This window comes from Periplaneta americana, chromosome 17, assembly GCF_040183065.1.
Source record: "Periplaneta americana isolate PAMFEO1 chromosome 17, P.americana_PAMFEO1_priV1, whole genome shotgun sequence".
In the NCBI taxonomy this organism is placed as follows: domain Eukaryota; kingdom Metazoa; phylum Arthropoda; class Insecta; order Blattodea; family Blattidae; genus Periplaneta; species Periplaneta americana.
In genome coordinates, this window is record NC_091133.1 from 125,768,807 (window position 1) to 125,786,373 (window position 17,567).

The 17,567-nt window shown below is 36.3% G+C and overlaps 1 protein-coding gene across 3 annotated transcripts in view; it reads right to left on the reverse strand.

The window, feature by feature from the left end:
- LOC138692694 (putative epidermal cell surface receptor) overlaps positions 1–17,567 on the reverse strand; it is a 420,391-nt gene that overhangs the window by 69,844 nt on the left and 332,980 nt on the right. For 2 of the 3 annotated variants that reach the window (XM_069815825.1, XM_069815824.1), the window contains exons 8-10: positions 15,759–15,818; positions 10,283–10,406; positions 3,942–4,135 (exon numbers count right to left, since the gene is read on the reverse strand). In XM_069815825.1, the coding sequence (XP_069671926.1) occupies positions 3,942–4,135; positions 10,283–10,406; positions 15,759–15,818 (378 nt within the window). The remainder of the gene's footprint in view (positions 1–3,941; positions 4,136–10,282; positions 10,407–15,758; positions 15,819–17,567) is intronic. The other variant, XM_069815826.1, reaches the window with a different exon arrangement.

The following is a 17,567-nucleotide window of genomic DNA, read 5'->3' on the forward strand; positions in this document are numbered from 1 at the left end:
ACAAAAATTCCGCCACACCGGCGACGCTGTTATAACCTCGGCAGTTGCGAGCGTCGTTAAATAAAACATAACAATTAACAATTGAACCTAGTTCATATATACCCAGATTGCTCTGCGTTATAGGCTTTGACAGTAACAACTTTTGTCAGGTTTACTATGCTGCCATCTAGTTGTTACATAAGGAGTCACGTCATAACTCCCATTTGAATTGCATTAGCGACTGTACTGCCATCTCGTGTTCGTTTAGGCGGACGGTGGCGATCCTGGCGGTTGTTCTCTTCAAAGTGCTACCGATTTTAACATAGGAATGAGCAATCTATATGTGATCTGGGATATGAACTATCCTTATCTGTAAAATTGTCACATAAAGCCTGTGGTAAATATCGTTTTGCATAAACCGCCTAAATTTAGTACCAATCTAAATTAGATTAATGCGTTTCCCAGTAGTTTTTCTACAGTTTTTACGGGCACTAATCTGAATGCCACACCTGGTTTTTAAACAGCTTCAAGGTCATTATTAAATTCATTTCACATACTTTACAAAATACACCACCCCGAGTAAGATCGAAATACATTTAAAACAACGGTGCCGGAGAGAATGTTTCTCTGTTCTATCCATCCTTCTTCATATGGTAACGCAGAATTCTTGCACGGAAATATCATATGTACTTCTGTACATCATAATAATATGATATGCGTAAGTAATCACTTAGTGATTCAAGACGGCACTCATCCCTTTGGATCCCGGCCACTTAGTCACTCGTAATGAGTGCACCTCTGTACATACTGTAGGACATTGTGCCACTGTCACATATTCTGTGACACAGTACATGAGGGTAGGCCACCATAGGGAAAACTGAGAGGTAGAGCTTAAACTGAGGGGTTTCGATCCGGGATCGGGACTGGAATCCGGTGTGGCTTAGTGGATAAAGCATCAGCAAGTAGAGCTGAAAACCCGCGTTCGAATCTCGGTGTCGGAGAGAATTTTTCTCTGTTCTATCCATCCTTGATCATATGGTAATGCAGAATTTCTGCACGGAAATATCATCTCGTTGCCAAACTTTCAGAACGGCCCCGAGGTTCACTCAGCCTCCTATAAAATTGAGTACCGGGTCTTTCCCGGGGGTAAAAGGCGGTCAGAGCGTGGTGCCAACCACACCACCTCATTCTAGTGCCGAGGTCATGGAAAGCATGGGGCTCTACCTCCATGCCCCCAAGTGCCTTCATGGCATGTTACGGGGATACCTTTACCTTTTTACCTTTTACCTTTTACTTCAGTACATCATAATAGTTGAAGACCTCAGAACAATAAGTGGGTTATCGACCAAATATGGCATTTTCGAATTTTCAAACTTTCATACTATTCCCGGCCCATAGAATCAGAATTTGTCATTGGTTCTCTCATAAACCCATTTGTAGTATTTGAAACTGAAGTTCATGTAATATGCTGTTCCAAAAAATAAAGTGAATAGAAACTTTGTTTTTGCTCCCCTGAAAAGTTGCCTTTTGGTTCATAACCCACTTATTGTACTGAGATCTTCAATTGTATGTAGTTTACCATCTTTTTTGTTTGATTTCACATTCAACAGTTTTATTCATTGACTCACACTAACAGAACTATGAAGGTAACACAGATGGAAATACCGGTTCACATATTTCACTTAATGGTGCTCATTTCATATTGGAGTGAAAATGGCAAGTTGTAGCCGATTTAAGTGAACACCATATTTTAACGTTTTGGTGGCTACTTCATTCACACACAACCCCCAGAATGTCTGGAGGACCACACCTGCTGTTGGTCGACGGGTCCATTGGACCTAGCTGGGAGATCTTGTTGATCACCAGCTTTCCCTCCTTAAGCCACTGGAGGACGATTTTAGTGCCATAGCAGGTCAGCACTAGGAACAGAAAAGTAGAAAGAGGAGGGAGGAAAGGGAAATGAACCCCTGGGCCTCGAATGCTCTAATGCCGTCGGGGTCGAAGAAAGTAAGAGTGCAGTCAGAGGACTGGGTAGGAAGGGGTAGAGAGGGAATTAGGTATTGAATAGATTGTTGGCCATGATTGTTTGGCCAAACACCTGCATAGAATTGGAATATATCAGTTCCCTAACTGCCCATTGTGCAACTCAAACCAAGAAATGGATTCGGAACACCTCAAAATCTGTGCTTCATTGGCTGGTCATGATAATATCTTTGAAAAATATTGGAGTGCAAGAGGTCAAATGACTTTATTGTCAAACGCCTGGCATTAGAAAACAACAACATAGTTCACTTTCACTTGAAGCCAATAGAATATTTTCTTCATTAAATACAAAGATGCACTTTTCGTCGGCTCCTCAACGCGTCTTTCTTTTTAAAAAAAACGTAAACATCTGTTTTTAGGCATCATACAGTGAAATATTTATAACTATTTATATTCTATAACTATTTTAGTCAACAAAGCAGACAGGTACTGTCCGTCTGAGTGGCTAATGGCTGGACTTTTACTCTTAGGCTTTTTTCTTGAAAGTATTTGCTGTACGGAATTAAACAATCGTTTAAGATAACGTAAAGAAGAGTCCATTAAGTAACTGTCACATGACCCCCCGTTTCGCGGGGGTAGAACGCTTCAGACCGCCCAACTTCAAGACAAGCGTGGAATGAGACCTCTGCCATTGGTTGAATAGCAATTATCGGGTGGATGGGATAAGTGCGTTAACTCCAAAAGTTTGTTTTCGAGAAAAAATGATTTTTTTTTTTTAAGTTTAAATAGTTCCCCAAAATTCTCATTTGTGTATTTTTAATTAGTGATCCTGTTATGGCGTTTGCTAGAGTATTGTTAATGTTCCTTAAAAATACATGAAAGTCAATTTTGATTTAAGAATCTAAATTGGTTTAAATGTAAGAGGATGCTGTTAAATTTTGGACTTAACGTACCTTTTCCACACACCCGCCAATTGGATGGAGTTACGCAGTAAGAGACACCCGACAAAAACATATTTTCGAGATATTGACCATTGAATAAGTTTTTTTATTTATTAAATATTTTATACAAGAAGTATTGTAACATTCATACTGTTACAAAAAATAGCACAAATAATAATAAAAAATACTAACCGATTTTTAATAACAGACCAGCTGATGTGTTAATATTGCAAAGCAAAATAAATAAATAAATAAATAAATAAATAAATAATTTTATTCAACAAACGAATTTTGCTTATAAATGGCACAAGAGTACAGATATCGCATTCTTGATGTTTTCCGAGTTAAATAATCCAACCAACAACAGATTTGTGCAAATAGGCTATCTCAATTTTTTTAAAATGCCGGATGGCCTGTTGTTGCGTATCTCCATCTATAGTCGCGACGCTGTTATTCCGGCGTGACTCCTCCTCTTTGCTCACGTCTTAGGAAGTGAAGGCTCTATAAAGTCTAGGTAGGTAGTATCGTTCGCTATTTTTGTTCTTTCGTTGCCGAACTACCATACGAGGAATCTATTTGCCACACCGTTAAACATTATCATGTCATAGCTCCTATGATAATAAATCAAACGCACTGTAATTCAGCGAATAATTGAGCGGCAAATAACGTCCTCGTGTGCTTTCTGCGGACGCCAACGAAAGAGCCAAAATGGCGGGCGATTATATTAAGTATTTATCGAGCCTTAAGAAATGAATAACGTCTTCATAAGCGAATCACAGGACGCACACGTTTAAATGTAGCCGACCTGCAACGCGATTGGCTGCCGGAAATTAGAGCGACGGGACTATAATTATACTTCTCTCCTCCTCTGCCGGCAATGTTTACGTCGCCTGTCAGATATTATGGGACGAAGTATAAGTAGAGAGACTACCGCGGGCGGTCAGAAATAGGACAAATCTCCCTACTGGATTGTGTTTGTTACTACCTGATGGGGACGTGTGGACAGTGAGGACCCTGCTGGGTTGTGTTTGTTACTACCTGATGGGGGCGTGTGGACAGTGAGGACCCTGCTGGAAGGGGAGTTGTGCAGATCGCGCAGGATGACGGTGATCTTGATCTTGTACTGCGTGTCCGGGAGCAGGTCGCCGAGTTCGAACTCCAGCTGCTGCGTGGCGATCAGGTCCCCAGGTGGCGCCAACACCTGCTGCTCCCACGACGCAGGGTCGTTGTTACTGCGGAAGCAAGGAAATCCAAGTTATTTGAAATCCTGAGTTTCGAAGTTGCAATATTTTCTTGAATGCAGAAGAACTCTTCTACTTTTCTAATCTTCGACATTTTCATAATTATTATTATCATAGTATTCATTATCTTTATATTTTCCCTAATGTATTATGTTCATTATACTTTTCTTTAGGGGGCAAAGGTTAATTGGGACTTCCCGGTCTCTGATCGGGTTAAAAACCCTGATAGAACTGATATCTAACATTGCGGTGAATTTCGGTGAAGTCTGGAGAGCCTAATTAGTCAAATCGACTCTCTTCACTCTCTTCACCTCCAAGCTGGGGCTCCTGGAATCTTTTAAGATACGAAAAAGAGAGTGGTGTGTAGAAAACAACATTAAGTTTCTACATGCATTTAATGCAACGTAGCCTAGTAGTAATTTATTTGGCGCAAAAAAAAAAATTACGTAAATGTAGAAAGTAATTTTCTTTTGTCTATTTCATAATATAAAAATTATTTAAATTATATTACAGTTTAAACTTTAATTTTCCTATATATATATATATATATATATATATATATATATATATATATATATATATATATATATCAGTTATATTACATTTTAAACTGTAATTTTCCTATAAGGCCTAATATCTATTTCCAATTATATTACATTTTAAACTTTCATTTTCATATTTATTTCAGCAAGAAATCATAATTTTCTAAAGATTATTTGTACAGCCACTTCTTAATACATTAAAAAAAAATTGGATAGTTGTTCTTTCAGGTTTTTTAAATTGAGAAAACTGGTTAAATATACTTATTTCACTGGTACTTAAATAATGACAATTTATACACACTATTTAAAGAGTGTAATTGGTATTTTGTTATTTGAAGTGTTGTATCATTGAAGAGGTGTGAAGGGTGTTGTGTCAGTGAAGTGTGAAGTGTGTTAGCAGTGAAGTGTGTCAGTGGAGTTTTGTAGTTTATAGTGGCAGTGCAAAGTATTTGAACAGTCAAATGTTTTTGAAGTGTTAGTGAAATCAGGATAGAATCAGTGAAATGCGTCGTAGTTCCAGTGCAGTGAGTGAGTTGTCAGCGAAATGAATGTAGTGCTGAAAGGTATTAGTGCATGTATGAACATATCTTATATATTCGTGGGTTTTAGTTCGAACTTAGGGTTAAGATACAAATTACATTTACTTTAAATGTTATTTTAAGTGATCGTGCTTCATTTAATTTAGGATCCTCCTTGTTATTGTTATTATTATTATTATTAATTATTATTAGTATTATTAATAATTTAATATTAATTGTATTTTTATTAGTTGTGTTTATTATTAATTGTCATTATTGAGTGTAATTAGTTACCACTGCCACCGGGTATATACGCATTTGAGGTGTGAATAAATACATACATACATACCTACATACATACATACACACATACATACCTACATACATACATACACACATACATACCTACATACATACATACATACACACATACCTACCTACATACATACATACAGCTGGAAAAGACAGTGACCAAAGGATGCCCTCAAGGGTCCTGTTGTGGGCCTGGATTTTGGAACATTCAATATGACACATTACTCGGACTAGACTACACCAATAAAACCAAAGTTATAGCTTTCGCCGACGACGTCATAGTACTCACAAGGGGCAGCACTATACTGGAAGCTGAAAACTGCATGAATATTGAATTACAAAAGATATCGGCCTGGGCTAAAAACAACAAAGCCAGATTTAACGAGCAAAAGTCTAAAGCAATGCTAATTACACGGAGGAAACGCAGAGAGAACAAAAACATACACATCTACTTCAACTGGAGAAAGCTGGAACAAGTCGACAAAATCAAATATCTGGGTATCGTCATAGACAAAAGATTCACCTTCAATGAGCACATTACATACATTTCACAAAAGTGCATAAGCTTGGTGAACGCTCTCTCCAGAACTGCCAAAATAAATTGGGGACTAAATGATAAAGCCTTGAGAATCATATATAAAGGAGCAGTTCTGCCATTGCTGTTGTACGGAGCTCCAATTTGGTCCAAAGCTTTGGAGAAGAAATACAACCTCCAGAAACTTAAGCGGGTGCAGAGGCTAATCAACATAAGAATAGCGAGATCCTTCCGCACTACTTCATATGAAGCACTGTGCGTTGTTACAGGGCATACACCTATTGCCTTTAAGATCCAAGAGGTTGTAGACTTGCACTATGGAAAAACAACAAATAGGTACGGGGATCTCAACATCGACCACTATACACCGTACAATAATTGGACACACCCAGCAGAACTTGTGGAAATCACGCAAACACGGGAAAACCAACAATATGCATACGAAATCTCTACGGATGGAAGCAAGAGTGAACAAGGGGTTGGGGCAGGAGTAATAGTTTTTTGCGACGATGAAACAAGACAGAGACTACAATTCAAACTATCTCCCAGATGCTCAAATAACCAAGCTGAGAAACTTGCCATCCAGAAAGCCATAGACCACATTAAAGGACTTGAAACCGTTACAAAAACTGATGAAAGAAGAGTAGCTATATACACCGACAGCAAAACCACCCTCGACTCCCTAAGGAACGGACGCAATCACCACAGCCTCATCGACGACATCAGGAGGAACCTGCGACTGTTGGAGAAGGATGGATGGAAGGTGGACTTCTGCTGGGTGAAAGCTCACGTTGGGAATTATGGCAACGAGATGGCAGATCGTCTAGCGAAGCAGGCAGCAAGCGACGGCGACCTACAGATCTGCTACGCCAACATCCCAATAAGTGCAGTCAAACATCAGCTAGCAGCCATCTCCGAGGAAAGATGGAAAGAGGAATGGGAATCCACTAACAAAGGCCTCCTTACTAAATCGTTCTTCCCTAGTATTCAAGAGAGACTCAAATTAAAAATACGTATGTCACCAAACCTGGCTACACTGCTGACCGGGCACGGAAGAATCAATAGTTATCTCCACCGATTCAGAATTAAAGATAGTCCAATGTGCGTGTGTGAAGGTGGGGAACAATCTGTCGACCACATAATATATGTATGTGAGAAACTAAAAACACAAAGGGAAACATTAAAAGCTTGTGTAATTATGAGTGGAGGGAAGTGGCCTGTTGAAAAGAACGAATTGGGAGTAACCTATGTAAAACATTTAGAAAAATTTGCCAATAGTATAGACTTAGACTCTCTACAATAAGGATTTAACTTAATCATTTTGTGACAAAGGTCAACTTACGCATGTAGTATTACTTATAGTAGTAATGGAACATGCAGTTTAAAAAAAATACATACATACATACATACATACACACATACCTACCTACATACATACATACACACATACATACCTACATACATACATACCTACCTACCTACATACATACATACATACCTACATACCTACATACATACCTACATACATACATACACACATACATACATACCTACATACATACATACCTACATACATACCTACATACATACATACCTACATACCTACATACATACATACCCACATACCTACATACATACATACCAACATACATACCTACATACATACACACATACATACCTACATACCTACATACCTACATACCTACCTACATACATACATACATACATACATACCTACATACCTACATACATACATACCTACCTACATACATACATACATACATACCTACATACATACCTACATACCTACCTGCATACATACATACACACATACATACCTACATGCGTACATACATACACACATACCTACATACATACATACATACACACATACATACCTACATACATACATACCTACATACATACATACATACATACCTACATACATACATACCTACATACCTACATACATACCTACATACATACATACCTACATACATACATACACACATACCTACATACATACCTACATACACACATACCTACATACATACCTACATACATACACACATACCTACCTACATACATACATACCCACATACATACATACATACCTACATACATACATACACACAAACCTACCTACATACATATATACATACATACATACATACATACATACATACATACCTACATACATACATACATACACACATACCTACATACATACATACATACATACATACACACATACCTACCTACATACCTACCTACATACATACCTACATACATACATACATACACACATACCTACCTACATACATACATACATACCCACATACATACATACCTACATACCTACCTACATACATACCTACATACAAACCTACCTACATACATACATACATACCTACATACATACATACCTACATACATACCTACATACATACATACATACATACATACATACAATTTATGTAAATTGAACTTCAAAATTTTAGTAAAAGCTTTAAATTCCTCCAGCGTACTTACGTGTAAGCCTATGTAACTGTTTAAAAAATAAGTTTGATTGTTATATTTTAAAAAACTGCCAATGAAAGAATATTTAACTAGTTATTTTAAGATATAGCTGATTTTACTTCAAACTCTGGAAATATCACTGGTCGACGCTTTGTTATTATTTTAATTTTCACTCTAAAGTGTTGTTATACATTTTACATATTTATAATTTGTCACTATTACACACCCTTCATGACATTAATATTCGTCACTGGTTATTGTTTAGTCAACTGTCCGAAGACAGATCTGAACCCCACAAGTGATACCAATATGGCACCACTTATGAGGCAACTAGGCTAGGAGATAACGGGGTAGGGAGGTCAGTTCCTTTCCCCCTCCATTGCATACATCGCCGACTAGTAACATATTGCACCAAACAGACTTCAGATGTATACTAACAATTGTTCTTCCTCTGACACATATTGTCAAGTGAAAAGTACTGCCTGATAATAGATGTACATATCAGCCAGAACCTCAATCAGAATGAAGATGATAATGCCAGCGAAATTTGTCCAGGGTCCATCGCCGAAGATTATCCAGCGTTTTGCTCTTAAGGGGTTAGGTACAGCTTACAGCAGTCACATTTTTGGAAATATTCAACATTTTTTTCCTCCATTACTGTAGCTTGTACAATAATGAAAATTGGTATGTGTAAAACGCTGTCCTTATGCTATATGAAAAAAAAAAAATATTTTTGCGATTTAAAAAAAATATTTCTATTTTCTTTTCAAAATTCAAAATGGTGGCAGTTTACTGTGCAGTGATGAAGCGTTTCCCTCATAACTCATAAACCTGTTAACTTTTTTATGATCTCTCTCTTTTATTTTATTGCTGAAACTCATGTTTAAAATATCATGCTCTTTCAACTACATTCCTTAATAAATAATATTTTTTTACTTTGTGTTAAAAGAGAAAACTGATATATGGCCATTTTTTAAAATGAATTTATTTTTTATCACACAATCTATCAAAGATAGAGAAGTGATCTTGCATCATATTTTACATATGACATGCATAAATACAGACAAAAAATTTCATCACAGAATGTTGGATAGTTTTTGAGTTATGTGGAAAACGCTTGATCACTGCATATTTAACTGAATTAAAAAAAAAAATGTAAATAATTTTTTTTAAATCGTAAAAATATTTTTTTCATATAGCAGAAGAACAGTGTTTTATACATATCAATTTTCATTATTGTACAAGATACAGTAATGGAGAAAAAAAATGTTGAATATTTCCAAAATTTTACTGCTGTAAAAAAAAAACTCAACCAGGTAACTTGTCTCAAGCAGAATTTGAACCCGTGACCTCTCGTGATTCCTATTTGATATATATACATGCATTCGGATTATAAATTTGAGGAAATTTTTACAAAATAACAATTTGTAAATGATAAAAATATTGTTTTGTACGTTTTAAGGCCTGGCTCGCGCATGTAAAGGCCGGTCTTGTCCTGGCCAACTACCGTCATCGCTAATTATGTCTGACGGTCGATTGTCGATTGGATCATTAATGTTTTTTCTTTTTCTTTCCAAGTGTCACAAAATTGTTTTGTTTACTTATTATTCTTTATGAATTGATTAGTAGGCCGATCTTTCGAACCCTTATTTAGGGCGGCTTTTGTTTCTACAAATTATCTCTTAGCTACCTAGCAACTGCGTGTACTTACTGGGTGTCTGAAGTGTAGCGTAGCTCAACTCTGCCATGTAAGCCAACTAGAACCGGAGGAACAGAAAATACGAGTTTCACGGTGTTCTCATCCACTGCCTCCAAAGTGTGCACCGTGATTTCATCTGTAACACAATCCAGTGACTTCATATCCAATCGTTATGCATTTCGTAAATAAATAAATCCCATTAGAAACATTAAATCCTATACCATTTTAACATACTGCTGCGACGATAAAAAATTTTGTTGTTGTAAATTGAATATTATAATTAAACGTAAGTTTATCATATATTATACCTTGTTTTTATTCATATCGATATAAAATTAATATTGGCAACAACGTTACACTAAGGGGTTAGGTACAGCTTACAGCAGTAAAATTTTTTAAATATTTAACATTTTTTTTCTCAATTATTGTATCTTGTACAATAATGAAAATTAGTATGTGTAAAACACTGTCCTTCTGCTATATGAAAAAAAAAATATTTTTACGATTTTAACAAAATTATTTACTTTCCCCCCCCCCCCCCAAAATTTAGTTCACTGTGCAGTGATGAAGCGTTTCCCACATAACTCAAAAATGAAATTTTTGTGTGTATTTATGCATGTCATATCTACAATATGATTCAAGATCACTTCTGTATCTTTGATAGATTGTCTGATAAAAAAATAAATCCATTTAAAAAATTGTCAAATATCAATATTTTCTTCTAACACAAAATAAAAAAAAATATTATTTATTAAGGAATGTAGTTGAAAGAGCATGATATTGTAAACATAGGTGTCAGCAATAAAATAAAAGATAGAGAATATGAAAAAGTTAACAAGTTTATGAGTTATGAGGGAAACGCTTCATCACTGCACAGCGAACTGTCATCATTTTGAATTTTGAAAGAAAAATATAAATATTTTTTTTTCATATAGCGGAAGGACATTGTTTTGCACTTATCACTTTTCACTATTGTACAATATACAGTAATGGAGGAAAAAAATTTTGAATATTTCAAAAAATGTGACTGCTGTAAGCTGTACCTAACCCCTTAAGTTAGTTTTTGTAGTCCGAGTTAGATTACATGTTGCAACATTTGAAAGTGCACTTCTTACATGGATAGGTCTATGCATTGTAATTCAGTTTTGTTTTTAATTTCTTTCGGAACATAATTTGTTTTGCTTGTATGGATGTAATACAAAGAAATGAAACTTTATACAGGGTGTCTTAAGAGGAATGTAAAATACTTCAGGGTAATGTAGTTCGGGTTGATCTACATCTATTTAACCTGATATACCTATGTCCGAAATGTAACGGTTGGGAAGTTATTGATGGGAGAACTTCTAAATGGAAAGAGGCATTATAGACGTTTTAGAACATTGTGATATTATTGAAAATGCTGTATCTTGTGTTGCTCCAATAAGTTTATTTTACAATTAAGTAAAAACTCAGTAAGAAAATAAAATAATTATATAAAACAAATGACTAAGGTTGCCATTCTTATGAATTTCATTAACTGTAAATTCATATCATGTACCGGTATCGGTTCTCTTTTAGAAACCAGTCTGGAATTTCTGAAGTGCATCTTTTGTTTCGTTAAATATCTGTATAAACAAATGAATACCGAAGATTTCTTCCCCTAGACAATTCGGACAGAGATAGATGTTAAGTATTAAAAGATAGAGTTAAGAAATCATTAGAACTATATCTCACTGTCTTATAACATGTACCTAGGTAGAAACTGTGTTCTAAACTTTTAATTTAATTAATTTAGAGCTACGTGTTTTGTTAGTAGTGGATATAGAGAAATAATTTCAACGTTATTTTCAGTACATAAGCTTATTCAAGTTGCATGCATAGTAGCTATAGCATTTAACTTTTTGCTAGATTTTAAAGGAGAAAATATTAGTCATAATGACAAAATTATTAACAAGAATGCTACTGCAGTTCTATTAAGTTTCATTTACTCTGCATGTTTCATTTATGACCTTGAAGACAACTAGTCATTAATAATAGGGAGACAAGAGGACATTCCTTGCTGTTAATAAGGAAATAGAAGATTTGCATGCAACAGTTACATCGTTTATATGATAAGCAGTCGAATGCAAACCGGAAAGAACTCTCTGATTTATGTTGCATTTGAAGTTGAAGTATGTAGGCTATAATTTTTCCTACTTCATTTCCTGACAAAATAACGTACAGAAGGCAACGTGATACCGCAGTTCCGATACTTAAAAAAAAAAACAATTGTGGGTGAGATAATTACACTTTTATGTAATATTCAAGACGTTAATCTATTGGAATAAATTGAAATTTCGACCAGTTTGAGATCTTTTTGTAAGTTGTCTTATGTCACGCCACAGTTTCCCCGACGGACCGCCACCAAACTCCCCTACAGCCTGCAAAATCCTTTTACATTTCCGAGTAAGTATCACCGCGGTCCCTGAGCCCAGTGGAGAGTCCACGGTACATAGCACTACCACCATCAACTAATGACCACAAACTACGGGGTTCAAGTTCGGTGGAAGCCGGAACGGAGAGAATTATGAAAGAGGGGAAATGTAATTATGATAGTAAAACGAATCCGAGGTCCAACACCGAAAGTTACCTACCAATTCTGCTTCGATTGGTTGAGGGAAAGCCTCAGAAAAAATCTGAACGAAGATTTGAACCCGGTCCCGCCTGTTTAACTGTCAGACGTACTAACCGTTAATCCGCAACGGTGGTCGTAACTAGAATTGAAGGGTTCAGAGCCATAGTGGGCCAAGCGCCATTTATTAAAAACGGAGAAAGCAAGGGTTAAAGTTAAGTGAATACCATAGTTTAATGAAGATTGACATATCATTTAGTTTTAATGTGTGTACTTTATATTAATTGCTATATGTTTCCATTGAATTATGGTAATAACTTAATTTTAACCCTTGTTTTCTACGTTTTAGTAAATGGCGTTTGCCCACTATGGTTCTGAATCTTTCAATTGTAAAGCGTTGTTTCCATTTTAGTTCCAAAATACTCCAGATTCGAGCCAGTATCTTTTCTGACGCATCTGTGAAACCATCATCCATGTTCTAATGACTACCGTGTATGTAATTAGACTGGAATTTCACAAGTTTAAACATTGCAAAATTACTGGAAAGTGATTTTCATATCACCAAATTCCATGTTATGTCGAGAGGTATGTCTAAATCAATGTCTAGAATCAGACTTCATGTGTATGCAAGACATCTTTTCGTGTGACTACATACACAGATACAATAAGAAAATATAAGGGGAAGCTAGTACAATAAATCAAAAGGCGACATTACGTCCGGGAATGTACAGGATCATTACAAAATACATAGACACTTTCAGTGTTTTAATTGGTTTATTTTACGACGCTTTCTCAACTGCGATGGTTATCTAGCGTGTGAATGATATGAAGGTGATATTGCCAGCGAAATGAGTCCAGAGTTGAATCAAACAAAACATATAGATGATAATGTGATAACGACATGGTTTTTATGCTTGACTTGTGAACTAAATACTATATAGGCCTAGCTAGATTAATGATTGAAGGGAATTGCAGCTACATTTTCACTATTGTGTGAAATGAGGGATTCGACACTGAGTCCACTGAAGTTTCTCCTCTCGCTGACGTCGCCCCTGCCCACGTATTTATTTCAGTAGGCTATTTTACGACGCTTTATCAACATCTTAGGTTATTTAGCGTCTGAATGAGACGAAGGTAATAATGTCGGCGAAATGAGTCCAGGATGCAGCACCCAAAGGTCGCCCTGAGTGGTTAAGTTGGTATAGCGCTGGCCTTCTGCAACCGAGGTTTCGAGTTCGATCTCGGCACAGGTCGATGGTATTTAAGTGTGCTTAAATGCGACAGGCTCATGTCACTAGATTTAGTGGCGTGTAAAACAACTCCCGCGGAGCAAAATTCCGGCACACCGGAGACGCTGATATAACCTCGGCAGTTCCGAGCGTCGTTAAATAAACCATAATTTTTTTTAGAAGCGGAAGTTACCCAGCATTTGCTCATATTGGGTTGAGGGAAAACTCCGAAAAAACCTCAACCAGGTAACTTGCCCCGACCGGGATTCGAACCCGGGCCACCTGGTTTCGCGGCCAGACGCAGTAACCGTTACCCCACAGGTGTGGATCCTACATAATTAAAACGGTCGTATTAAACAAGTCGGTGGAACGATATGGAGAAAATCGCGCGTTTGCGACATAGCACTGGAAATTAATTTTTCCTTCTAAATTTCAAAGACAATCTTGGTCCGATTACGGGGAAAAAATGACCGAGACTGTGTGTTTCCAAATAAGGTCAAAATTAATTTCTGCTTGGCGTGATCCATAATAATAATAATAATAATAATAATAATAATAATAATAATAATAATAATAATAATAATAATAACAGGATGTGTGATTCGCAAAGGAAACTTTTTTAATCCTTTTTCTCTTCCCCTCCCTCTCATCATCGTCGTCATCATCATCATTATCATCACCATCATCATCATCATCATCATAGCTTACAACAGGGTTTAGGTCATTCATATCTATCTCGTCATAGAGAAGTGTTATTTGTTCCGACCATCTTTCTATCTTCTCCAGATATTGTAACCTCCATTTTCCGATTGCTTTGCATTAAATGTTTTCCCGAAGTACAGTAATTAATTCATTCTGTTTACAGACCTATATTCGTAACTTACTTACTTACTGGCTTTTAAGGAACCCGGAGGTTCATTGCCGCCCTCACATAACCCCGCCATTGCTCCCTATCCTGAGCAAGACCAATCCAGTCTCTATCATCATATCCCACCTCCCTCAAATCCATTTTAATATTATCTTTCCATCTAAGTCTCGGCCTCCCTAAAGGTCTTTTTCCCTTCGGCCTCCCAATCAATACTCTATATGCATTTCTGGATTAGCCCATACATGCTACATGCCCTGCCCTTCTCAAATGTCTGGATTTAATGTTCCTAATTATGTCAGGTGAAGAATAGAACTCGTGCAGTTCTGTGTTGTGTAACTTTCTCCATTCTCCTGTAACTTCATACCTCTTAGCCCCAGATATTTTCCTAAGAACCTTATTCTCAAACACCCTTAACCTATGTTCCCCTCTCAAAGTGAGAGTCCATGTTTCACAACCATAAAGAGCAACCGGTAATATAACTGTACATTCGCAACAGTTTATTTTTTTTTATTTTTAATACCTTCAGTTGCATTAAAATGTTTATTAACTTCCATATTACAGTAATTTTAATTTTGCCTTTACGTCTGTAGCCTTCAATTACGAGTAATATTAAAAATTCATGCTAGAAAATCCTTTTTTTTTTTTGTGTGTGATACGTTAACCAATGATTTTTCTCCCAAACACTCATTGTCATATGTTTGTAAAATGTGCTGTACTTCATATGTATAGAGAGTGAAGAAGTTCCGATTTTCATTAGACTGTCTCAGTCAATAAACTTAAAGACTGGTAGGTATATCTTACCTTGCCTGTTAATAGGTCGCTGCAGCGGAAAACCTGGAGGTAGCGGAGGCTGATTGAAACCTGGCAACAGAAGCACTACTGCTAAGCATAAGCATCTTCCCCTCACAGCCACCTATTGCGCGATTCAAGGACATGCAACACTGCGTAGAATTTAGAAGAAGGGAAGCAATGAAAACTGTACTTTGGAAGAGGGAATGAACCTGTGTACTTGTCATTCATCAACACTAATAGGAATCAAGTAAAAGAAGCAGAAATAAAAACAAGAGAGCTCCGATATTATTTAGCAACGTATAATAGAAACTTAACTAATTTATTGATTAAATAAGGATATAACATTCAGAAAATAAATAGATGAAATGAAAATTTTGGTTCATTGAATAACATATGCATACATAAATTTCTAATGATCACAAGTGTCTTTTTTTTAATCAGTTATTTTACGACGCTTTATCAACTGCTAAGGTTGTCTAGCGTCTGAATGAGATGAAGATGGTAATGCCGGAGAGATGAGTCCAGGGTCCAGCGCCCAAAGTTCCTCAGCATTTGCCCTTAATGGGCTGAGGTAAAACCCCGGAAAAACCTCAACCAGATAATTTGTCCCAACCCGAATTTGAACTCGGATCCGCTCGTTCCACGGTCAGGCAGGCTAACCGTCAATCCATAGCGGTAGACTCACAAGTGTTAACGTGTAAATAATGTACATATATTCAAACGTATGTACTAATTTGTTGAAGTTGTGTTAACAAGAATAAAGTTTAATTATTGTAGTGTCCTGTCTACCTTTTTTTTTTTCTTAGCATAAATTCCACTTTGCAAAGTCTCTTAACGTATAAAACTGTGCGTGTGAAAAATTCCCAAAGAAGTTTATACGAGTAATTATGCAGAATTTTAACATTCTTGAACAGAGTTAGAAAATTTACTTAAATTAAAAGAAATTCAAAAAAATTTTATTACTGCATCTCGTGTTCCATTGTTATTATTATTATTATTATTATTATTAGTAGTAGTAGTAGTAGTAGTAGTAGTAGTAGTAGTAGTGGTTAAGTTATTTATTATTTATAATTTTGCTCTTCCGAGTATGATCCAGTTATAAATTATTTTAATACAAGAAAATTGTATATGTATATTGTATTATTATTATTGTTATTATTATTATTATTATATATATTTGTATTTTTAAGTAGAATAATAAATAATAAATAAATAAAAATAAAAACTATTATTATTTAAAGTGTGATGTTTTCTTGTTTCATTATTTCGACGCGGTGGCCCGTTCACCATTCTGTTCCGAATGCACTGCAGCCCACTGGCTTTTTTGTCCGTCGTCATAATTCGTAATTTGTTCCTTACTTTCTTTTCCAGAAGACATAATACAGAGCGGGCAATTTAAAAGTCCCGAAGCGTTACTCGATCGGCGGTCCAAGCCCCATACAACCGCTGGCATTCCCCTATATGAAAGGGCGGCGCTCTTCCCGCCTGCAGTCAGTTGTGAGTTAGATTTCATTGTAGTAGGACAGTTGTGTTATGCAGTCGTCGGTGAGATTTCATTAGAGGGTACAATAGTGTTGGGCAATGGTGAGATATTCATTGCATCGTTGTACATTCATCTTGAAGAATTACATCAAGCGCAGAAATTTGTGTGGCAGAATAAGACCAAGCATTTAGACGTAAAGTTTCTGGCAGCCTAACTCCAATACGAAAATCAGTATTAAAGCCCGGTTGCAGAAATGTAAATCAAATCAGTCCCTGATTACCAATCAGTTGATGTGTCATTTATTTTATTGTTCATTGCATTGCACGAAAGTGAAT